This window comes from Macaca fascicularis, chromosome 20, assembly GCF_037993035.2.
Source record: "Macaca fascicularis isolate 582-1 chromosome 20, T2T-MFA8v1.1".
NCBI lineage: Eukaryota > Metazoa > Chordata > Mammalia > Primates > Cercopithecidae > Macaca > Macaca fascicularis.
The window spans coordinates 63,059,920-63,086,158 of record NC_088394.1 but is presented as its reverse complement, the minus strand read 5'-3'; the positions used below and the strand labels follow the sequence as shown (position 1 = coordinate 63,086,158).

Below are 26,239 nucleotides of genomic sequence, written 5' to 3'. Positions count from 1 at the left end.
CATTTCGTTGCTTTCTGCAACATTAGCTTTGCCAGATTGTTTGCAAATGAGACCTCTATCATTTTAAACAATATGCCTGGGCATGGATTTTTTTTTCCCAAGCCCTACTTTTAATAAAGTCAGCTCTCTTTGGCAGGACAACAGATCTACCAGTGCTCATGGCTTACCCTGCCTGCCCAGGAAGAACTTGAGGGACCACACAGCTGGGGAATGGGAGCAGCTCCTGACTAAAATGCCACAGTCACTGATCTTACTGAGATTCAATAGCTTCCATGAGGCCTTAAATGGGTGTGGTTTGTTGTTGTTGTTTTTGAGACAGACTTTTGTTCTGTTGCCCAGCCTGGAGTGCACTGGCACCATCTTGGCTCACCGCAATCTCTGCCTCCTGGGTTCGAGCGATTCTTGTGCCTCAACCTCCCAAGCAGCTGGGATTACAGGTGTGTACCACACCTGGATAATTTTTATATTTTTAGTAGAGACGGGGTTTCACCATGTTGGCCAGGCTGGTCTTGAAATCCTGACCTCAAGTCTCAGGTGATCTGTCTGCCTTGGCCTCCCAAAGTACTGGGATTATAGGTGTGAGCCACCATGTCCAGCTCTTTTTTTTTTTTTTTTTAAACAATTTTTGTCAAGTTGTATCATTGCTTTCTGGGGAGAGGACTTGTTGAGCTCCTCACTCAAGCATTCCAAAAGCGCGGCTCCTACATTTTATTTTGAACTGCTTTTTCTTTTTTCCCTATTCATAATATTCTAGAGATCAAGAACAAATATTTTAAAGAACTACTTACTGGACTTTGGAGCCCCCCACTGAGCAGATACCAATAACCCATGAAATTTAGAACTGCTAAAGAAAAAAGTTTCCCAAAATCAGGATCAGAATTTGAGTCTCAACATTTTCAGGATTCCTCAATATTGCTTCGACATAATACTTTCTATACTTAAAGATTGGGTAAAATAGGTCCCCAGACAAAGGCAAGATTAGGGACTACAAATAAAGGGACCATGCTCAATAAAGCCTGACGTCACCCTACCTGGGCTCGCTCCTCATCAAACTCCAGACAGCCCATACCATCCAGTCTCTGGAGATCAATCCAGCCTTTCCAGATAACACAGACTCCATTCAGAATCATGGGAGCCTTCAAATACACCTAAGACACAGAAAAGGACGAAAATCATTGAAAAGCATCAGACACATGAAAATAAAAAGATTAAACTTACTTATATAAACTCTGTAGAAAAGATGAATAAAATTATGATTGATTGATTGATTGATTGACTGAGATGGAGTTTCGCTGTGCTCCCCAGGCTGGAATGCAGTGCCACGATCTCAATTCACTGCAACCTCTGCCTCCCAGGTTCAAGCAATTCTCCCGCCTCAGACTCCCCCCAAGTAGCTGGGATTACAGGCGCTCAAGCACCATGCGTGGCTAATTTTTTTTTTTTTTTTGGTATTTTTAGTAGAGATGGGGTTTCACCATGTTGCCCAGGCTGGTCTCGAACTCCTGAGCTAGGCAATCCGCCCGCCTTGGCCTCCGAAAGTGCTAGGATTACAGGCATGAGCTACCACGCCTGGCCAGACACTTTGATTTTTGAATGTTGGGTAGAAAGATGGGAAACAATTGGAAGCCACCACCCGCTGAAGAGAGCATGCACTGCTTCCCTCAACGTGGGTTCCTGGAGCCATGCAGGATCAGGCTCTTGATATTCCCTTCAGTTTTATAAGCTATCTCATAGATTCCTGATAATTAATCTTTTTTTCTTTTTATTTTTTTGTCTTGTTAGCCAGAGTTGATTTCTACTGCTTTTAACCAAAGAACTTGAACTGGTTAAATCACGTTAAGTAGTATGTGGTTATCTTTAGGTGTCCATAAATAATTCGGAACAAAACACTGCTATCCTTTATATGGGATTATGAAATTTAATTCAAGTTATTTCACAGTCTTTTATTTATTATTTTTTACTTTTCCCAATATGCAACAGTAAGCTGAATCAGTCTTTTAAATACAGTAGAAAAGTTATAAAGTCACAGGGTTTGACTACATGTAGTATGAATCATTGATCTCGAAACTGGTAAGTTAACCCAAAATCTACTTCTTTCAATTCCCTGTTGAAATTCTTAAATACTATAACAAAATCAACTAAAACAATAAGGCTAGGCACCAGTGGCTAATGCCTGTTATCCCAGTACTTTGTGAGGCCAAGGTGTGAGGATCACTTGAGGCCAGGAGTTCAAGACCTGCCTGGGCAACATAGAGAGACCTCACCTCTAAAAAGTTAAAAAATAAAAATAACAAAATGAATAAACTTAACCAAGCATCTTGAATTCTTAATGGAAATGTGTTTATTCCTTACACATAATACCTTTAGATAAGAAAATTAGCCAGACTTCCTATTGTTTCACATCCAACAAGTATATATGCTTATACATTAGAGAAATATCAAAAATGAGTATCCTAGGATATGGTAACATCTCAAGTCACTGACAAATATGTTCACTATACTTTATACACTGAGGTTTAAAAAAGTACCAACAAATTTTAAAAAGATCTTCAAAATTGCTGAAACCAAAAGTATCTCCCATCTGGTGAACCTTCAGCTTTATGATAAAACTCCTACATCCTGGCTAGGTGCAGTGGCTCACACCTGTAATCCCAATACTTCGGGAGGCCAAGGCGGGCGAATCACCTGAAGTCAGGAGTTTGAGACCAGCCTGGCCAACACGGCAAAACCCCATCTCTACTGAAAATACAAAAATTAGCCAGGCATGGTTGCAACCACAGCTATAATCCCAGCTACTCAGGAGGCTGAGGCAAGAGAACCACTTGAATTCGGGAGGCGGAGAGTGCAGTGAGCTGAGATAGTGCCACTGCACTCCAGTCTGGGTGACAGTGGAAACACAAAAAAAAAGAGAGAGGAAAAAAAAAAGAAAGAAAACTTCTGTTTCACATTTTAACTTTTCTTCTGGAAAAACAAAAAACAAACACACACAAAAAAACAGTTTCTTCACCATTCTTTTTCAAGTAAATAACTCTAGATTAAAAATTGCTTTAGGTATACATCATACCCAAATTTAGATCATTTTGATCACCAAATTAATTCTCATATTGGCTCAAAATACAATTGTTCCCAAGAGTATCCACCCAGAAAGGATGGTGCTAATTCTATTATCCTGAGGTGAATATTTTATTGTGATAAACAATATAAGAGAAATTTATTACAGTTTCTACAATCTTTCCACTCCTAATACTACACCATTCTAATAGTTACTTTTAAAAACATAATTTTAGGGCCGTGTGCGGTGGCTCATGCTTGTAATCCCAACACTTTGGGAGGCCAAGGCAGGTGGATCACAAGGTCAGGAGTTCGAGACCAGCCTGGCCAACAAAGTGAAACCCCGTCTCTACTAAAAATACAAAAATTAGCTGGGTATGGTGGCAGGCACCTGTAAACCCAGGTACTTGGGAGGCTGAGGCAGGAGAATCACTTGAACCCAGGAGGCAGAGATTGCAGTAAGCTGAGATGGTGCGACTACACTCCAGCCTGGGTGAAAAAGCTAGACTCTGTCTCAAAAACAAACAAACAAATAAACAAAACACATAATTTTAGGTGTTCTCTACCTCGTTTAACATGAGTTTCTGAATAAACCAGCATAGGTTAATATTTACTGCATTGGTTAATATTTACTGCATTGAACAAGATATTTTTAATGCAGAGGAAGCAGGAATTCTTCAGTGAGTTTTCAAAACTGCAGATTATCAAATATGTCTTTATTAACGAGGCTTTTCATTTACCTGCACCAAATGTATTTTCTTTGGGAAATCCAGTGCTTTGTGAGCTAAAATCTGACATTATTTATTACCTGTTTAATTACATAAAAATTTGTAAAATAGTTTCTCATTTTGAGGAAAAGCTGGAAGCATCTTTTTTTAAAACTCATTTCAGTAGTCTCTTCAGTCTCTTGGATTCTTTTTTAGAGATGTCTAATAAGAATAACTGACTGCCAATAATTATAAACACAATAAAAAATTACCTCTGAGATACCTTTAAAATAGTACTTATAGAATTTATGCCCTCTGGCTGGGCGCAGGGGCTTATGCCAGTAATCCTAGCCCTTTAGGAGGCCGAGGCAGGAGGTCAGGAGGTCAGGAGTTCAAGATCAGCCTGGCCAACATGGAGAAACCCCGTCTCTACTAAAAACAAAAAAATCAGCTGGGCATGGTGTGCGTGCCTGTAGTCTCAGCTACTAGGGAGGCTGATGCAGGAGAATCGCTTGAACCTGGGAGGCAGAGGTTGCGGTGAACTGAGGTCGCACCACTGCACTCTAGCCTGGGAGACAGAGTAAGACTCTGTCTCAAAAAAAAAAATAAATAAATAAAAATTTATGCTTTCCTGGTACATATTTGTGTCATTCCCCTTCACTACTGAACCCAATCATTCCTGCTAAGGGATGCAATGAACCACACTGAACCAATTTCTACTTATACTGGAAAAAAACCAAAATACAAAAGGTTCCATTTCTCCTCCTATTTGGACCAAGGGAAATAGTCTTCAGTTACTACTGAAACCGTTTAACCACACATTTCCTTCTGTTCTGATAAGTGCTCATTCCCTTCCACACTGTGCATTTAAAACTCCACCAATGTGCACCAAATCAAACAAGTGACTATGCCGACCTCTGCTCAACCCCTCACAAAACCTAAAAACAATACCCCTTATTTCATCTCAGTGAAACATGATTTACCACCTCTCATGAAGATTTCCATCCAGAAATCTTCATTAATCTTAAATCCTGTTAGAAGGCTATTTAGAAGGCTAACGGTGGACAGGGTAGCATGCACTGGGGACTGTCATTTCACCTATTAGCACACCTCATTATAAATTCTAACCATGAAGACATCTTTTCTAATAGCAAAGTCAACTTTACACCACTTTAATTGGATTTTATATTAGTCATCAATGATTTACATTCTTTAGAATTGAAGATTCCACAATCTCTTAGCTTATTCTTTTTTTAAAAATTATTATTATTTTTGAGACAGTCTCACTCTGTCTCCCAGGCCAAAGTGCAATGGCATGATCTTGGCTCACTGCAACCTCCACCTCCCAGGTTCAAGCGACTCTCCCTGCTCAGCCTCCCAAGTGGTTGGGATTACGGGCGCACGCCACCACGCCCCACTTAACTTTTCTATTTTTAGTAGAGACAGGGTTTTGCCATGTTGGCTGGGCTGGTCTCGAACTCCTGACCCAGCCAGCTTATTCATATTAATGTCCATAGTCAAAAACATTTTCCTGGCTGGGCGTGGTGGCTCACACCTGTAATCCCAGCACTTTGGGAGGCTGAGGCAGGGCAGATCACCTGAGGTCAGGAGTTCGAAACCAGCCTGGCCAACATGGCAAAACCCCGTCTCTACTAAAAATACAAAAAAATTAGCCAGGTGTGGTGGTGGGCACCTGTAATCCCAGCCACTCAGGAGGCTGAGGCAGGAGAATCGCTTGAACCCGGGAGACAGAGGTTGCAGTGAGCCAAGAAAAAAAAATTTCCTTATAAATTACTAAACTTTTTTAAAGCCCATTTATTATTTATTTATAAATGTTCCTTCACGACAAAGAAAACCAATGATCTATTTTGGGAAAATTCTAAATGGTTTCAGAAAATGAGTAAAATTCTTTGTTTTATGAGATGGAGTTTTGCTTTTAACGCCCAGGCTGGAGTGCAGTGGTGCAATCTTGGCTCACTGCAACCTCCACCTCCCGGGTTCAAGGGATTCTCCTGCCTCAGCCTCCTAAGTATCTGGGATTACAGGCGCCCACCACCACGCACTGCTAATTTGTGTATTTTCAGTAGAGATGGGATTTCATCATATTTGCCAGGCTAGTCTTGAACTCCTCACCTGAGGTGATCCGACTGCCTCAGTCTCCCAAAGAGTGGGGATTACAAGTGTGAGTCACTGCGCCCAGCCAGAAAATGACGACAATTTTTAATCAAGACTAATGTCTGCAATTATAATTAAAAATAATATTTAGATGATCCTAGTGATTTATTTAGATGTTCTTATTCAAATAAATACAGTTTTATGTGTACATCTTCAAAGTAAATGTTTGGTGCTTTCATGTATTCATGAATACCAAACTTCAAAGTATAAAGAAAATAAAATTCTGTCTCTTAACAGTTTGGCATTTTATAATGTAATTCAATAATGTCATTTAATACACAGTGAAATGCTTCTGTCAAAAAAAAATAATGTCATTTAAGCACAAAGACAGTTTTTCACTGAAAATGATTCCTTATTTCAAACTTTAAAAAGAAAAGTTATTAGAATATGAATTAGGGATTAAACCTATTGTCCTAGAACAATGAAATATTTTATACAAAATGAATTTAAAATGGGTAAACAGATGCAGCTAACCATACATGAGAAAAACAAGAAAACAGTTTATCTTTCCAAAAGTAAAATATCACAAATATGTTTGAGACTTCACAGAAGGTTAAAAAGTGACTATAGTCTCATATCTTGTGTTCTTCTGGAAAAGGTGAAAGCTAGTTTAACACAATTTTTAATCATCTCAAACTCTAAATATAAGTATGTGTGATGTTATATTCAATCTAAATTACACATATCACCTAATTTTCACATTCTGTAGCTTTAAATTTCCCACCACTAATGCAGTAGAGCTTCAGCAAAATATGTTTGTACCATCAACTGTGGTATCACCTATACAATGGAATATTACTTGGTCATAAAAAGGAATGAAATGTTCATACACACAACAACACAGAATGAACCTTGAAAACACAATACTAAGTGAATGAAGCTAGAAAAAGGCTACATATTATTTGAAATGTCCAGAAAGCTGGCCGGAGTGGTGGCTCATGCCTGTAATCCCAGCACTGTGGGAGGCCAAGGTGGGCGGATCATCTGAGGTTGGGAGTTCGAGATCAGCCTGACCAACATGGAGAAACCCCATATCTACTAAAAAAACAAAATTAGCTGGGCGTGGTGGCGCATGCCTATAACCCCAGCTACTCGGAAGGCTGAGGCAGGAGAATTGTTTGAATTCAGGAGGCGGAGGTTGCGGTGAGCCAAGATCGCGCCATTGCACTCAAGCCTGGGAAACAAGAATGAAACTCCGTCTCAAAAAACAAACAAACAAAAACAAACAAACAAACAAAACCCCAGAAACATCCAGAAAGCTGAATCTAGAGCGACAGAAAGTAGGTAAGTAGTTGCCAGCAGCACAGGGGAGTGGCAAATGAGGAGTAATTGCTACTATATATGGGATTTCTTTATGGTGTGATGAAAATGTTTTGAAATTAAATAGTAATGATGGTTGCAGAACTCTCAATGTATTAAAAACCAATGAAATGTACACTCTAAAAAAGTGAATTTTATGGTATGTGAATTATATCCCAATGGGCTGTCATTTTTAAAAGTTTGCTGCTAGGCATGGTGGCTCACACCTGTAATCTTAGCACACTTTGGGAGGCCACAGTGGGAGGACTGTTTGAGCTCAGGAGTTCAAGACCAGCCAGGGCAACATAGTGAGCCCTCATCTCTACAAAAAATTAGCCAGGTGTGGTGTTACACACCTGCAGTCCCCGAAACTCTCTGCAGGCTGAGGGTGGAGGATCACCTAAGCCCAGGAGGTTGAGGCTGCAGTGAGCCATGATCGTGCCACTGCACTCCAGATTGGGCAACAGAGCAAAATCCTGTCAAAAAAAAAAAAAAAAAAAAAAGAAAGAAAGAAAGAAAAGAAAAGAAAAATGAAAAGTTTGCAACAATTTTTATCTGCCACATGTAAGTGACATCTATGAGATATCCAAATCAAGATTTTGAGGAGGCAGTTACATATGGGATTCCAGCATTCTCAGAATAGATCTGGGCTGTTATGAATCTGGCAGCCATCAACAATAGCACGGTATTTAAATCCAGAGGAAAGGAAGAGACCCCGGAGTAAGCAGGGGAAAAGAAGGGGACCCAGGAAGAATCTGGAGGAAGTCCAACTTTTAGATGGTTGGGTAGAAGAAAAAACCCCAGCAGAGCAGGCTATGAACAGCCAGTGAAGAAACCTGTAAGGAGCGCAGGTTAAAGGTTGTTACAGGTCCCCATTTAAAATTTCCCCTTTGTTGGCTGCATTAGATGGAGTTCAGAAAACCTACAGCGGTTTGGGCTTACAGATAGGTTTCAAGAAGACCAGAAACTTCTCTGTGCAAAAATGTGTTTGAGCCCATGTGCATTTTTCTAATGAAGTCCACTGCTTTCATTAGATGCTCCAAAGGGGTGTGCAAGGCAAAAAGGATTCAATTATGATAGAAAAACTCCATTTTTTCCCTTCCCTCATAGACACAAAGATCTTTCTAATATAGAGCCTGAGATGGTAAATGTTCATTTAGTAAATGAACCAAACTTAAGTAGCTCAGTATTACTAATCCTGTGTTTTGAAATGTAAGTATCAAAGGAATAACCTAAGTCAACTTCTCATGTATTAACCTGTACAAACAGTTCTTTGAGGGTTTGGAAGGTACTTATTCTATGAATATCTACATTTGGAATAAGCAGTGGCATCCTTACCTGTCTTTTCCTCTACAATACTATGTAACTTACAGAAAAGATCATGGTTTCTAGGTAGCCGAGATATGAGAGAGAAATTGAAGGTACAAAGGGATGGCAAAGTTCCCTTTTTTGAGTGATTCTAAAGAAGAGAATTTCAAGGCAATTAAAACAGAGTAACTATAGATTTGCAAACAAGACCCCCATGCACGTCAGTACTGAGTCATAAAATCAATACACACAGAAACCAGGTGTCAAAGCTACTGACAAAAGCAAGAAGCTGAAACTTCACTGTCAAAAAATTCCTTTTAACTAGAAAGGATATCTCACTTCTCTGTAATAAGTTGTTAGAGCTTAAACACTTGTGGCTCTAGTCTATAAACTGATGTCTTTTTTTTTTTTGAGACGGAGTCTTGCTCTGTCGCCCAAGCTGGAGTGCAGTGGCGCGATCCTGGCTCACTGCAAGCTCCACCTCCTGGGTTCAGGCCATTCTCCTGCCCCAGCCTCCCGAGTAGCTGGGACTACAGGCGCCCGCCACCTCGCCCGGCTCATTTTTTGTATTTTTAGTAGAGACAGGGTTTCACCGCGGTCTCGATCTCCTGACCTTGTGATTCGCCTGCCTCGGCCTCCCAAAGTGCTGGGATTACAGGTGTGAGCCACCGCGCCCGGCCTAAACTGATGTCTTAAGAAAACATAAGAGGGTGTGATCATTCATTACTCCTTAGGTTCTCAGTAAATATTTAAATACTGATTAATAGAAGAACAGAAAACAGCTAGAATTTAGAATTTTTTTCTTGTAAGTTTCCAATAATAATTTCCATTTGAAAAGATCCCCCTATTCAACAAATGTTTATTACATAGGTTGGGCGTGGTTCACGCCTGTGATCCTAGCACTTTGGGAGGCTGAGGCAGGTGGATCACTTGTCAGGAGTTCAAGACCCAACCTGGCCACATGGTGAAATCCCATCAACACTAAAAATACAAAAATTAGTTGGACATGTTGGCATGCACCTGTAATCCCAGCTACTCAGGAGGCTGAGGCAGGAGAATCACTTGAACCCAGGAGACAGAGGTTGCAGTGAGTCAAGATGGTGCCATTGCACTCCAGCCTGGGCAACAGAGCAAGACTCCATCTCAAAAAAAAAAAAAAAAAAAATTTGAGTAACTAGTGTGACGTCATATTCATGAATGGAAAGACTACAAATGACAATTTATCCCAAAGTAATCTTAAACGAAATTCCAATGAAATATCTGAAATATCAAAATAATGTATTTTAGAATTTGGGAAGTCTACAGTTCATATAAAAGAATCAGGCCATCCATGAAAAATTAGAGAAAGAATAATTTTTTGTTCTTTTGGATATTAAAACATAACACAATCAGTAAATATATAGGAGTGCTGTGGCAGTCAGCTATAACTTAATGGAACAACCAAAAAATTCAAAAATGAAACCAAGTATATAAACACTTAATACATGAAAAAGGCATCACTTAAAATCAATAGTAAAAGGATATTTAACCAGTGGAGTTGAAAAAACTGGCTAACCATGTGGAAAAGAACAGTTTAGAACAAAACTAACATAACTAACCAAAAATTGTGGAAAAAAGTTCACTAACAAATATATTAAATCAGAATAAATATTTTAAAACAAATATTAAAATAAATTGAAAAACATTTTAATAACATGTATCAGGAGGGAAAACAGGTTATATTACATTGTCAGGGGGAGGGTAAACTGGCTAATGATTTTGGGAAGGCAATTTGGGGGAATAAGTGTGCATCTTCCTTTGACCCAGCAATGCCATGTCTGTGAATGTAGCCTAAAACTTAATCAAAGATGTACAAAAAATATTCTATTACAAGAATGTTCATTCTCAAGGGATTTTTGTAAATGCCAAATGATCAGAAATAGCCTAGACGCCCAACGATAATGAGCTGAATAAATCAACTTCCGAATTGAACAATGACCTTTAAAAAGCCTACTACAGGCCGGGCACGGTGGCTCAAGCCTGTAATCCCAGCACTTTGGGAGGCCGAGACGGGCAGATCACAAGGTCAGGAGATCGAGACCATCCTGGCTAACACAGTGAAACCCCATCTCTACTAAAAATACACAAAAATCTAGCCGGGAGAGGTGGCGGGCGCCTGTAGTCCCAGCTACTCGGGAGGCTGAGGCAGGAGAATGGCGTAAACCTCGGAGGCGGAGCTTGCAGTGAGCTGAGATCCGACCACAGCACCCCAGCCTGGGCGACAGAGCGAGACTCCGTCTCAAAAAAAAAAAAAAAAAAAATTAAAAAGCCTGCTAGAGGCTAGGCGCGGGGGCTCACACCTGTAATCCCTGCACTTTGGGAGGCCGAGGCGGGTGGATCACCTGAGGTCAGAAGTTTGAAACCAGCCTGGCCAACATGGTGAAACTCCGTCTCTACTAAAAATACAAAAATTAGCCAGGCATGGTGACAGGCACCTGTAATCCCACCAACTTGGGAGGCTGAGGAAGGAGAATCGCTTGAATCCAGGAAGCAAAGGTTGCAGTGACCCAAGATTGCGCCACTGCACCCTAGCCTGGGTGAAAGAGTGACACTCCATCTCAAAAATAAAAAGCCTGCTAGAGGCCGGGCATGGTGGCTCACGCCTGTAATCCCTGCACTTTGGGAGGCCAAGGCGGGCGGATCACGAGGTCAAGAGATCGAGACCATCCTGGCCAACACGGTGAAACCCCGTCTCTACTAAAAATACAAAAATTAGCTGGGTGTGGTGGCACGCACCTGTAGTCCCAGCTACTCAGGAGGCTGAGGCAGGAGAGTTGCTTGAACCTGGGAGGCCAAGGTTGGAGTGAGCTGAGATCATGCCACTGCACTCCAACCTGGTGACAGAGCAAGACTCTGTCCAAAAAAAAAAAAAAAAAGGTCTGCTAGAATCCAGGCAGGTCTGCTGATCGTTGACCACCAAAAACAAGCATCCCTCACCACCAAAAACAAGCATGTTACATGGGATGTTTATACTATGCTGTTAATGGGAAAAGACACAATACAATACTAGGTAAAGAAAATGATTAAGCCTATGTGCGCGTGCACACACACACAGACTTGCCATTGTTATACTCTATCAAGTCTATATAAACACTGAATTAGTGAACACTAAACCACTGTTCCTAAGGGAAATGCAGAGGTAGGTTCCTTCTAGCCTAACATCTTCCTCAACTGATCAATACATAATCTTGTTTTATGTATGCTTCTGTTCAGACACTGTCTTCAATATATATTGCTGATTCACTAACACTGAACTCACGGCTGACAGCACTGTAACTCATGACTGAAAGGAACTTAGCTAACATACACATTTTCTCCATAAGGCACATTACGGCCTTCTTGCATTTAAGGAATACTAGAGAGCACTTTAACATTATGCTTGTGGGCCATTTTAAACAGTGAAATCACCAACAAAAAGCACAAAATGAAAAATCTGAATAGACCTCGAAAAAGACATGTATTTACAGTATAAAAGCTGAGACAAGAAGGCAGCGCACCACTTTTGTTCTACCTCAACTGGGAACATGCTCTGAATGTAACTCATTTTTTTGCCACTCTGTACAAGTTTGCGCTTGGCCACCAACGATCCTTGTTCTTTGTGGATTCTGTATCTGCAAATTCATCCACTACAATTTCTTTGTAAACTCAAACTCAATACTCACAGTGCTTTCACAGTGATTCACAAATATGCCCACGTGTATTGTGTTGTGTTGTGTTGTATTTCACTCTGTCACCCCAGCTGGAATGCCGTGGTGCAATCATGGCTTACTGCAACCTCAACTTGCTGCCTCTCAAGTAGTTGGGACTACAGGTGCGTGCTACCATACCCAGCTAATTTTTACATTTTTTGTAGAGATGGTGGTCTCGCTATGTTGTCCAGGCTGGTCTTGAACTACTGGACTCAAGCAATCCTCCCGCCTTGGCCTCCCAAAGTACAGAGATTACAGGCGTGAGCCACTATGCCTAGCCGTATATGTTTTGTTTTGTTTTGTTTTTGAGACGGAGTCTTGCTCTGTCGTCCAGGCTGGAGTGCAGTGGCACAATCTTGGCTCACTGGAACCTCTGCCTCTCCAGTTCAAGCAATTCTCCTGGCTCATCCTCCTGAGCAGCTGGGACTACAGGCACCCACCACCATACCTGGCTAATTTTTGTATTTTTGGTAGAGATAGAATTTCACCATGTTGGCCAGGCTGGTCTCGAACTCCTGACCTCAGGTGATCCACCTGCCTCGGCCTCTCAAAGTGCTGGGATTACAGGCGTGAGTGAGCCACTGTGCCTGGCCATGTATTCATTTTTAAAAGAAAGAAAATAATATCCACTATGCTTACCTCAAGACCTCATGAAAACAAAATGTGCTTTGGAATTTAAAAAAAATGTGAGTTTAAATTCTAGCTCTATTAAATGTGTCTGGGGCAAAGATTTCTTACATATAAAAAAATCGGGTTAAATAATACTCCTTCATAGGTGACAATAAAAATCAGACAGCTCAATGTACATAAAACTTGTGAAACATAGAGAACATTACAGCAACACTGACAGTAATTTCTTTCCAAAGGAGAGTCACTGTTTTTTCCCTGACAATGAAGAGTTGTTCCTACCCACAGACCAATGAATCAGCCAACAGTAATACTGGGATGGCCATAGGCACCCAAGAAAACAAGATATTCCACTGAAGAAGTATGTACTCTGTCGTTTGCTGTAATCATTTCTGTAGTCTATTCAACAGATTCCTTTAGAAGATACTTGGTTCTGACTCATCCTCCTTTAGCCACATGCACCTCCCTGTTCATAAATGCACAGTCAGCTGCTCAACTGCCAGATAATCTCTACAGTCACTCAATCTTGTTTGCCTCTGAATCATAACTGGGTTGCAGGTATGGGTAAAAATGGCTTCTTCTATAGTGATTTAATGTAATTTACCAATCTTCTTATAGTTCAAAAGATAAATCATAAAATGAAAAACTAAAGAAACTGTCTAGAGGCCGGGTGCGGTGGCTCACGCCTGTAATCTCATTTGGGAGGCCAAGGCAGACGGATCACAAGGTCAGGAGATGGAGACCATCCTGGCTAACACAGTGAAACCCTGTCTCTACTAAAAAAAAAAAAAAATACAAAAAATCAGCCGGGCATGGTGGTGGGTGCCTGTAGTGCCAGCTACTTGGGAGGCTGAGGCAGGAGAATGGCATGAACCCGGGAGGCGGAGCTTGCAGTGAGCCGAGATGCGCCACTGCACATCCAGCCTGGGCGACAGAGCGAGACTCCGTCTCAAAAAAAAAAAAACAAAAAAAAATTAGATTTAATTTTAATAGATTTAATAAACTGTGTGTATATACACATATAAATATTCAATAAATGGATACTAAGACTTTTGTCAAGAATAAATTAGACCTTCCGAAAAGTCCTAAAAATGTATTAACATGCCACCAATATGCTCTCCACATAATTATTTTAATTTGGTTTCACTGTATTTTTCTTTTCTTAAATGAAAAGCTGAGCCAAGATAAATTCTGACTTTCACACTTCAGTTGCAGCCCCCGTTTCCTCTGAAGCGATGTAAAGTGGTAAATATCTACCAGCTAGATTCTCAGATAAAATGCACCCAATAAACAAGAAGGGGATACTAACAAAAAAGGAACATTTGTAGCACACACAAAAAAAGAGCTCAGCGAAACCCCGTCTCTACTAAAAAAAAATACAAAAAATTAGCCGGGCATGGTGGGGGGTGCCTGTAGTCCCAGCTACAGCGGGAGGCTGAGGCAGGAGAATGGTGTGAACCCGGGAGGCAGAGTTTGCAGTGAGTCGAGATCGCGCCACTGCACTCCAGCCTGGGCAACAGAGCGAGACTCTGTCTCACAAAAAAAAAAGAAAGCTCTATTTGAAATATAAATATGATAGTAGGAATTAAGACCCAATAAAATACTTTGAAGATAAAGTAGAGGAAATCTCCTGGAAGGTAAACCAAAAAGACAAAAGAGAAAATAAGAAAATAAGATAACAGTATCATTCCTGTGGGTCTAACATCCAAATAGTAGATGTTCCAGAAAAGAATAGAAAAAATATAAGAAAGGAAGTCATCAAATAATATAAGAAAATTTCCTTATGAAGGACACAGCTGCCATACTGTAAAGGGCTGGCAAGTACCCTGCACAAGGAATGACTGTGGACTGACACTAGGTTACATCATAGATAAATACCAAAACATGGAGACAGGAGATTTTACAAACTTCCAAAGATGAGGGAAATTGGTCACAAACAGATCAGGAAACAGAATGACTTCAGAGATTTTCAACTGCAACATTTAAACCAAGACAATGAAACAAGGCCTTCTTAATGAAAATAATCTCTAACTTCAAACTCTAGAACAAGACAAACTTACAATAAAGTATGGTAGAATAAAGACACTTCAAACATGCAAGGACTCTGTTATCCACAAAAAGACTGTAAACCAAGAAACAGGAAGACAGAAAAATTGAAAAAGAAACAAAAACAAAAACAAAAAAACAAAAAAAGAAGCCCCTCACAGCAGAAGATGAACACAGAAGCCAGTATGAAAGCAGTGCACTGGATATAGAGGATAATCAGTCTAGATTCAAGAGACGGACATTCTAAGGATGGTCATCACCAAGATCCTGAGGGCAAAATGCTCACATATAAGCCTTCCCCACTGCTGGGACCAGCTAAGGACACTTATTTGAGCTGACAGAGGTGATGTGCTTTGACTTACTCCTGTGAAAAGAAGGTAGGTCTGGAATGAGACATCAATTTTGACACAAGAATTAAAAAAAAAAAAAAAAAAAAAGGATAAAAGAAGGTAAAGGTCATGGTGAGCCTAGAAGCAGAAAATACCAGAGCAGCTAATTCCCTCTGACCATATTCCTCCAGATCTCTGGCACACTGTAAGCAAAGGTTTTACAGTGTGCCAGACGCCCTAACTCCAGTGTGAGCCTAGGTTTCCCATAATCCACTCACGACTCTGCTCACAAGCTTCCCCAGGGAGGCTCTAAAAATTCACAGGGAAGCTGAATCCAGACTTGACCCTAAGATTCTGTTCAGCTCATCTTCTAGGAGCTGCATTTGAAAGTGACATTAGAAGGCCAGGAGCGGTGGCTCACGCCTGTAATCCCAACACTTTGGTAGGCTGAGGAGGGTGGATCACGAGGTCAGGAGATTGAGACCATCCTGGCTAACATGGTGAAACCCCGTTTCTACTAAAAACACAAAAAATTAGCCGGGTGTTGTGGTGGTGGGTGCCTGTAGTCCCAGCTACTCAGGAGGCTGAGGCAGGAGAATGGCGTGAACCCAGGAGGCGGAACTTGCAGTGAGCCAAGATTGTGCTACTGCACTCCAGCCTAGGTGACAGAGCAAGACTCCTCTCACGAAAAAAAAAAAAAAAAAAGGAAAGCGACATTAGAGTCCTTTGTTTACACCGCCCTGAAGTGTGTGCTTCCTATTTTCATGTTTTTAAAAACGAAACAATGCATTATTCAGAGATATATGCATAGGAAATAAAATGACAAAGAAAAGTAAGGGAATAAATACATTAATCAGGATAATGATTATTTTGTGGGGGCAGACGGGTTGAGGAAAAGAACTCTAAAGTTTTCTTTTCCTTTTTTTTTTTTTTTTTTTTGAGATAGCATTGTGCTCTGTGGTATGAAAACAGCTCACTGCAGCCTTGATTTCCAGGACTCAAGGGATCCTCCTGCCTCAGCCTCCCAAGTAGCTGGGACTACAGGCCTGTGTCACCACACCTGGCTAATTATTTCATTTTTTTGTAGAGATGGGGTCTCACTTTGTTGCCCAGGCTGGTCTGTAACTTCTCGGCTCAAGCAATCCTCCCTCCTTAGCCTCCGAAAGTGCTGCAATTATAGGTGTGAGCCACCATACCTGGCCAACTGTGGAGGCAGTGCTATTCAATAGAAATATATAATGTGAATCACAAATGCAAGTCACATTTATAACTATAAATTGTCTAGCAGGTTTTTTTTTTTTTTTTTTTTAAGAGACAGGGTCAGCCGGGCACGGTGGCTCAAGCCTGTAATCCCAGCACTTTGGGAGGCCGAGACGGGCGCATCACGAGGTCAGGAGATCGAGACCATCCTGGCTAACACGGTGAAACCCCCTCTCTACTAAATAATACAAAAAACTAGCCGGGCAAGGTGGCGGGCGCCTGTAGTCCCAGCTACTCGGGAGGCTGAGGCAGGAGAATGGCGTGAACCCGGGAGGCGGAGCTTGCAGTGAGCTGAGATCTGGCCACTGCACTCCAACCTGGGCGACAAAGCGAGACTCCGTCTCAAAAAAAAAAAAAAAAAAAGAGACAGGGTCTCCCTCCTTCACCCAGATTGGACTGCAGTGGCACCACCACAGGTCATTACAGCCTTGAACTCCTGGGCTCAAGCAAACCTCCCACTTTAGTCTCACCAGGAGCTAGGACTATAGGCACACCCCACTATGTCCAGTCACTTAAAAAATGTTTTTATTTTGTAAGGATGAGGTCTCACTATGCTGACCTGGCTGGTCTCAGACTCCTGGCTTCATGCAATCTTCACACCTTGGCCTCCCAAAGTGCTAGGATTACAGGCATGAGCAACTGCACCCAGCCTAGTAGGCATTTTTTAAAAAGTAAAAAGAGGTGAAATTAATTTTAATGTTACTTAATTCAAAACATCTAAAATTTTCAACATGGTATCAAGTAAGCAATATCTTGGGTCAGGCACAGTGGCTCACACCTGCAATCCCAGCACTTTGGGAGGCTAAGGCAGGTGGATCGCTTGAGCTCACAAGTTCGAGACCAGCCTGGGCAACATGGGAGGATGGCTTGAGCCTGGGAGGCAGAGGTTGCAGAGAGCTGAGATCGTGTCACAGAACTCCAGCTTGGGTGATAGAGCCAGAACTCATCTCAAAATACATTATCTATTCCTATTGCTTTATGTGGGTGTATATATATTCCTATTGCTATATATATTTCTATTGCTATATAAATATATATATACACACACACATATATATGCCTGTAGCTATTGCTATAGGAATATGTTTACACACACACACACATATATATATATATGCCTGTAATCCCAGCTACTCAGGAGGCTGAGGCAGGAGAATAGCTTAAAACCCAGGAGGTGGAGGTTGCAGTGAGCCAAGATCATGCCACTGCACTCCAGTCTGGGCAACAGAGCAAGACTCTATCTCAAAAAAAAAAAAAAAAAAATCACCAAAATCATATAATACATTTAACGTAGAAATAAGGCTCGCAGTTTAAACATTTTACCTATATATGTTGGTCATTTAGACATTTCTCATGTTTTACATAAAAGTGGCAGGTTATGCTATTCATGACACTTAGAAAACTAATTCAGTAAGTTGACAGAAACAGGTACAAAAACACACTGTGAAACAAACCCAGAAAAAATAATAAGTATAAAACTGGATCCACATATATATATATATAAAACAATATATGACATTATTTTGGATATATATTTTGGATCCATATATATAGCAATACATTGTATTATTTTTGTTTTTCATACTGAGTTTCAAAATCTGGTTTGTGCTTTTCCACACACCTCACATGTGAATTCACACTAGCCACATTACAAGTGTTCAACAGTCTCATGTGGATTGTATAATAGCTACCACACTGAACATCAGTCCTAATATACATATGTTCCTTTTATTATTATTCCTAAAATGTACATGTTTTTATCTATTCTTTGTAAGACACATCTAACAAATGAAAAATGATTTAGCAGAATTCCTAAAAGGAAAAATGTATCAAGTACAGTAGTCCCCGCTTAGCCAGTTTTGTTCTTCATGGTTTCAGTTACTCCCACGGTTACTAATCACGGTCCAAAAATATTATATGAAAAATTCCAGAAATAAACAATTTGTAAGTTTTAAATTGCACTCCTCTCCAGAGAGATGAATCATCTCTTTGTCCAGCATATCCACGCTATATAAGGAATGTGTCTATTAGTTACTTAGTAGCCATCCTGCTGCAGTATGGCAGTGCTTATGTTCAAATAACCTTCATTTTACATTTATTACAGCATATTGTTATTAGTGTTCCACTTTGTTTTTTTAAACTTTTAATTTTTTTGGAGACAGGGTTTTGCTCTATTGCTCAGGCTAGAGTGTCATCACTCAATCATAATTCACTGCAGCCTCAAACTCCCAGGTTCATGCAATTCTCGCACCTCAGCCTCCCAAATAGCTAGGACTACAGGTGCATGCCACCATACCCGGCTAATTTTTAAACTTTTTTGTATGGACAGGGTTTCATATTGCCCAGGCTGGTCTCAAACTCCTGGACTCAAGCAATCCTACTGCCTTGGTCTCCCAAAACACTGGGATTATAGTTGTGAGCAGCCTTGCCTGGCCATATTCTACTTTATTATTAGTTATGGTTGTTAATCTCTTACTGTGCCTAATTTATACATTAAACTTTATCATAGGTATATATCTGTATAGGAAAAAATAGCACATATATAGGATTTGGTACTATCAAATCCTGTACTCAGGAATCCCCGAGAGTCTTAGAACATATTACATATATATATAAAAAAATAAGTCTTAGAACATAATGCTATACGTATATAGATATAATATATATCTTATATATTAGATATATATTAACATATATGACAATCATACATAATACAGATTACATTATATAATATATAATATATACAAATTGTATGTAATTTATATATTATAAATATATACATTATATATTAGATATATAATTATATATTACATATTAAATATATTTTTATATATATATATAAAAATTATAATCTAATATGTATAATTTATATACATATATCAGTAGAGTAACTTGGTGGGCCAAAATACCTTTAAATAAGGCTTCGGAAAGTGGTATGTGGAGTTAGCATCAACTTCCCTAATGATTACTTATTAGCAGTAGTGTAGCATACAAAGAACAGACTTGGTGGTAAAAAAAAGAAGTAGGTCGGGGTCCTGGCTCTACCAGGAAACAGATAACATGACTTCTGAAGGTTTACTTAGCCTCTCTGGCCTCAGTTTCCTCAGCTGTAAAATCAAGCTATCACCAGATATGTTCTAAAATTAAACACTTCTATATAGTGCAGTATTAAGATAATTAGTGATAATGTAAACTATTATCACTACCACAGTGTCTGGTGGTGGCGATCACCATAAAAACTACTTTGCAGTTTTCAAAAAGCATTTAAAATGGTTCATGGGAGGCCAAAGTGGGAGGATCATTTGAACCCAGCCAGGAGTTCGAGACCACCCTAAGCAACATAGTGAGACCCCTTCTCTACAAAAAGTAAAACAAAACAAAACAAACAGCTGGTGCAGTGGCATGTGCCTACAGTCCCAGTGAGGTGGAAGAATTGCTTGAGCCTGGGAGGTTGAAGCTGCAGTGAGCCATGGTTGTGCTACTGCATTCCAGCTTGGGCAACAGAGCGAGACTGTCTCAAAAATAGCACGGGGCAAGGCACGGTGGCTCACGCCTGTAATCCCAGCACTTTGGGAGGCCAAAGTGGGCAGATCACCTGAGGTCAGGAGTTCGAGACCAGCCTGGCCAACATGGCGAAACCATCTCTATTAAAAGTACAAAAATCAGCTGGGCGTGGTGGCGGGCTCCTGTAATCCCATCTACTCAGGAGGCTGAGGCAGGAGAATAGCTTGAACCTGGGAGGCAGAGGTTGCAGTGTGCCGAGATCGCACCACTGCACTCCAGCCCGGCAGACAAGAGACTCCGTCTCTAAAATATTCACAAATTAGGTAATGGTGATGGTTGTGACTATATTAAAAACCACTCAGTGGCCGGGTGTGGTGGCTTACACTTGTAATCCCAGCACTTCAGGAGGCCGAGGTGGGCAGATCACCTGAGGTCAGGAGTTTGAGACTAGCCTGACCAACATGGAGAAACCCCGTCTCTACTAAGAATACAAAACATTAGCCAAGCATGGTGGCACATGCCTGTAATTCCAGTTACTCGGGAGGCTGACGTAGGGAACTGCATGAACCCGGGAGGTGGAGGTTGCCGTGAGCTGAGATCGCGCCACTGCACTCCAGTCTAGACAACAAGAGCGAAACTCCATCTCAAAAAAAAAAAAAAAAAAAAAGGCTGGGTGCGGTGGCTCACACCTGTAATCCCGGCACTTTGAGAGGCTGAGACGGGCAGATCACAAGGTCAGGAGATCGAGACCATCCTATCCTGGCTAACATGGTGAAAACCCATCTCTACTAAAAAAATACAAAAAAATTAGTCAGGCGTGGTGGCAGGCGCCTGTAGTCCCAGCTACTCGGGAGGCTGAGGCGGGAGAATGGCGTGAACCCAGGACGTGGAGCTTGCAGTGAGCCAAGATCATGCCACTGCACTCCAGTCTGGGCAACAGAGCGAGACTCTGTCTCAAAAAAACAAACAAACAAAAAACACCATTCAGTTGTGCAATTGGTGAATTTAAGATGCTGACTTTTGTTTCAATTTTTAACTTTATGTAATATCTTAATATTTTATAAATAGCTTTTTAAAAAGTGAGTATAGTCTCATTGAGAAGAAGTGTTAGGAAGAACCAAAAACCTTGATTCTCCCCCCTGGTCAACTGCCCGAATTTTCTTTTTTTCTTCGTATCCAATGTTTTCATACAGAATATTCAGGATGAATATTTTAACCTTGGCCAATACGCTTAAGGAAAATAAGAAATCTTTTAGGGTTTTTTTGTTGTTGTTGTTATTTGTTTGGAGACTGGGCCTCGCTCTGCCACAGGCTGGAGTGCCATGGTGCAATCTCTGCTCACTGCAACCTCTGCCTCCCAGGCCCAAGCAACTCTCCTGCCCCAGCCTCCTGAGTAACTGGAACCAGAGGCATGCGACACCACGCCTGACCAATTTCTGCATTTTAATTTTTATTATTATTTTTTGAGATGGAATTTTGTTCATTTCCCAGGCTGAGTGCAGTGGCGCAATCTCGGCTCACTCTGCCTCCCAGGTTCAAGCGATTCTCCTGCCTTAGCCTCCAGAGCAGCTGGGACCACAGGCACCTGCCACCATGCCCAGCCAATTTTGGCATTCTTAGTAGAGACTTCACCATGCTGGCCATGCTAGTCTTGAACTCCTAACCCTAGGCGATTCACCTGCCCTGGCCTCCCAAAGCACTGGGACCACAGGCACGAGCCACGGCACCTGGCTCAGTAAAAAATGGCCCAGAAATGTTCTGGATAGCAAAGGGATTGAAACTCAGGACTAAAAAGCTGGTGTGAATAAACAATATCCCAAAAAAACAATTGAGAGGGTTCTCCCAAAGTGCTCATTACTTAGAACAATGTTCTGCAAACGGGGCCACACAATTATTAGAAAATATGATTGTTGTTATACAGAACAAACTTTGAACATCTATGATATGGGCAGAAGATTTGTTTATTTGAAAACATCTAAATTCTTCTAATGTAAATGTCGAAGTCACCAGTTTCTATGCCATCTTTTTGTTTTAATCTGAAGGTTAACCTGCCTTTACATCTGAAGTTTTAAAACACAAAAAGGCTCAGTACTGGCTGCATACATGGGTAAAAAGTTTTTCATCCCCAAAAACAACCTGCCAACCATTCCCAGACTCAGCCCTTTCCTTCTTAGGTACACTCTGCATTAGAGTCCTGAAAGCACAGCAATACTGCCAAGGGGCAAGTTTTATTTTTTTAAATACCGTTTCTACACACAGCATTAAAGTACATTTCAAATGCTATTTATTTATTTAATTTATTTTTTTTTTTTGAGACAGAGTCTTGCTGTGTCTCCCAGGCTGGAGTGCAGTGGCTCAATCTCTGCTCACTGTAACCTCCACCCCCCGGGTTCAAGCGATTCTCCTGCCTCAGTCTCCCAAGTAGCTGGGACTACAGGCGCCCACCAACACTCTCAGCTAATTTTTTTTTTTTTTGGTATTTTTAGTAGAGACAGGGTTTCACTATGTTGGCCAGGCTGTTCTTGAACTCCTGACCTTGTGATCTGCCTGCACTGGTCTCCCAAAGTGCTGGGATTACAGGCGTGAGCTACTGCGCCCGGCCTTTCAAATGTTATTTAAAATTCTTAGTTCCTAAATACACATCAATTTGAGCAGGCCCACCTTAAACTGAAAAGCTTATAATAGATAATACTTTCCAACTGTTTACATTGTATACTTTCATAAAAATAGGTAAAAATTAAAGTCTACCATATCACTATTATACTTTAGCTTGTCTGTAGCTTGCAATCCTCTGTAGAAAACTATCAAAGAATAATATTGAAGAAACAAAGTCTCTGCACCTGAAGGTAAACAACATTTTTATGCTGTTAAAAAGAAATTACAAACGTTTTCTTCCCTGTAAGATGAGGATCACGAAAGTATCAGTGCATGTATGTCTTCATCAATTAGAACACTATCTGCAAGGGGGCATGAGGGAACTTTTTGAAGCAATGGAAATATTCTATATCTTAACTTTGGTGGTGGTTATACTACTGAATACACAGTTGTCACGGACTTGTACAGTTAAAATAGGTGAACTGTACTGTATGTAAAGTATACCTCAATAATGCTGATTGAAAAATTACAAGTGAAAATGGGAAACAGTAAAACCAGGGCATAGCAGTGTTACAAAGAAATTAACATCTTCAGTCAACATTTCAATAGTGTATCCTGGTAGTATTTGAATTAACCATTAAAAAAAAATGATGAGTACACGCCTGTAATCCCAGCACTTTGAGAGGCCAAGGCGAGTGGATTACTTGAGTCCAGAAGTTTGAGATCAGCTTGGGCAACACGGTGAGACCCCGTATCTACAAAAAAAATTACCTGGGCATGGTGGCGCATGCCTGTGGTTCCAGCTACTTGGGAGGCTGAGGTGGGAGGATCGCTTGAGCCCAGGAGGCAGAGGTTGCAATAAGCCAAGATCACACCACTGCACTCCAGCCTGGGTGACAGAGAGAGATCCAGTTTCAAAAAAAAAAAGAAAAAGACCAGGCACAGTGGCTCATGCCTGTAATCCCAGCACTTTGGGAGGCCACGGTGGGCAGATCACCTGAGGTCAGGAGTTTGAGACCAGTCTGGCCAAAATGGTGAAACCCCATCTCCAATAAAAACACAAAAATTAGCCAGGCGTGGTGGCAGGTGCCTGTAATCCCAGCTACTCGGAGGCTGAGGCTGGAGAATCCCTTGAACCCAGGAGGTGGAGGCTGCAGTGAGCCAAGATTACACCACTGCATTCCAGCCTAGGTGACAGAGCAAGACACCATCTAAAAAAAAAAAAAAAAAGGTCGGGCACAGTGGCTCACGCCTGTAATCCCAGCACTTTGGGAGGCTGAGGAGGGCGGATCACGAGGTCAGGAGATCGAGACCATACTGGCTAACACAGTGAAACGCCATCTCTACTAAAAATACAAAAAATTAGCCGGGCACAGTGGCGGGCGCCTATAGTCCTAGCTACTCAGGAGGCTGAGGCAGGAGAATGGTGTGAACCCGGGAGGCAGAGTTTACAGTGAGCTGAGATCGCGCTACTGCACTCCAGCCTGGGCGATAGAGTGAGACTCCGTCTCAAAAAAAAGGTAGAAAGTAGAAGCAAGAAGGGGAAGAGTGAAAGATGCTCTTCTCAGACACATTATTTCTGCCTTCTCTCACTTGGACTATGTAATTCAGGAAAGGTCATGAATGAGAATTTCACCTTTACACTAAAATGGAAATAATGCAATCCAAAAGAAGGGAAAAAGGGACTACACAATCTTCAAGTGCTTCAGAGGTGCATTTACCATATATTCAGATTCATGTACTCTTTAACTGGAAGGTACTACGACATACTAATTTTAAAACATTCTAATTTTTTTTTTTTCCAGACAGAATCTTGCTCTGTTGCCCAGGCTGGAGTACAGTGGTGCAATCTTGGCCCACTGCAACCTCTGCCTCCCGGGTTCAAGCAATTCTCCTGCCTCAGCCTCCCAAGTAGCTGGGATTACAGGCACATGCCACCATACCTGGCTAATTTTTTGTATTTTTAGTAGAGGTGGGATTTCATCACACTGAGCAGGCTGGTCTTGAACTTCTGACCTCAGGTGACCAACCTGCCTCAGCCTCCCAAAGTGCTGGGATTACAGGCATGAGCCACCACACCCAGCCAAAACATTTTACTTTTTTCAGAAAGTCGACTTCCTCTCTTAGATTGAAAAATAATGAAAAGAAAAACTTTTCTTTAAAAATACAAACGTTTTTCTAGATACAAAGGTGTCTTTTATATATATATAAGCTTGCAGCTACCAGTTCTAAATTGTATGATTCAGTTATTATTAGAGTATTACAGTATACCTAAAACATTTTTTAAAACCAGATTTCAATACACTAAACTGTCAATAACAAAGTGCTGTCAATTCATATTTTAGTTGAACTGAAATACTTAAAATCCAGATGTGACAAGGTATTTGTAAAGTTGCCTCAATCTCTCTCAAAGAAAATCACACTCCAAAGCTTTACCACAGAGATCTTTTATTTGGAATGTCTGGGCTATCTACAGAGAAGGAACTTCTTGAGTGTAAATAGGGATTTCTCAAAGCTAACATCAAGAAGTCCTGTAAACTGTGCCAAATTGTGGATGGTATATAAACAAACACAATATTTATTTTGGGACAAAGATCCTGCAGGCAAGTGCGTAAAAGGTTCCAGAAGAAGCAGAGTCATAGACTTTTATTAGAAAAGGCCATTTAAAATAAAATTCTGTCCTTACTCATTAAATCCAATGTTGTTAGATTTTGCTTTATTTTATGCTCATAAAAATAAATTAAAAGACTTTTAAGTATAAAAGTCCACAAAGAAAAAATATATAACTTATCAAAATTTTTCAAAGTAGCTACTCTAATGATATATACTTTATAAATACTTCTGGATGTCTGATATTAATGTATTTGACTATCAATTAAAATCACAAGCTACAAACAGGAATATAAACCATAAAAAAGTGTAACCTCTCTTTTTCTGAGGTCAATGTGGTAAAAACCAGATAGCATATTCAATTTCTACACAAAAAAATGAACAGTACCACTGTAAAGTTCATTTTTTTCCTTTTATGAAATGATTTTCATACCCCTTATCTTTAAAGTCATAAACTGGGATCGCAAAGTCAGTACATACAATCATTATTTCAAAATACCAATGAAGCTTTATGAGATACAGAATACATGTAAAAACCATTAATCTGACCACTCAAGACTAACAATTTATGGTCAACCATAATCACTTGCATTTATTTGAAATAAAAGTAAATGGAAATAAGTCCTAAGAGGAAAGAAAAAAGGAATTGGAGTTGTTTGGTCTATACACTTTTAAGAATGATTTAAATTCTGATTAGTTGCTTTTCCCTTGTCTTTTGACAGCTAAATTAATGTAAAGAAGGATTAAGAACATTTTGGCTGCCAGTGTTTGTAACACATCAGGATGGAACACTTGGGAAAGATGTAGTGTTCCAACATTTTTCAACTACCTGACATGAAGTTTACCTAAGGCACGCTATAGCACAAACACTCTATCAATCAGTTAGCTATAATCTCACCCTACAGAACCATTAAATAGTCTAACTGTGGATAGGGGTTTACAATTTAAAAGGCATTTTCACATATTCCGGTACTACATTTAATTCTCACGAGGCACATGA

The 26,239-nt window shown here is 40.6% G+C and overlaps 1 protein-coding gene across 12 annotated transcripts in view; it reads right to left on the bottom strand.

The window, feature by feature from the left end:
- Window positions 1–26,239, bottom strand: part of CBFB (core-binding factor subunit beta) — a 77,223-nt gene that overhangs the window by 35,938 nt on the left and 15,046 nt on the right. For 9 of the 12 annotated variants that reach the window (XR_012429012.1, XR_012429013.1, XM_065536870.2 and 6 more), the window contains one exon: window positions 1,032–1,148. The exons of the other annotated variants lie outside the window; for them this stretch is intronic. Coding sequence is in view for 7 of the 9 variants with exons in the window: in XM_065536870.2 (XP_065392942.1) it covers window positions 1,032–1,148 (117 nt within the window). In the remaining 2 variants the exon portion in view is untranslated. The remainder of the gene's footprint in view (window positions 1–1,031; window positions 1,149–26,239) is intronic. 12 annotated transcript variants of the gene reach the window in all.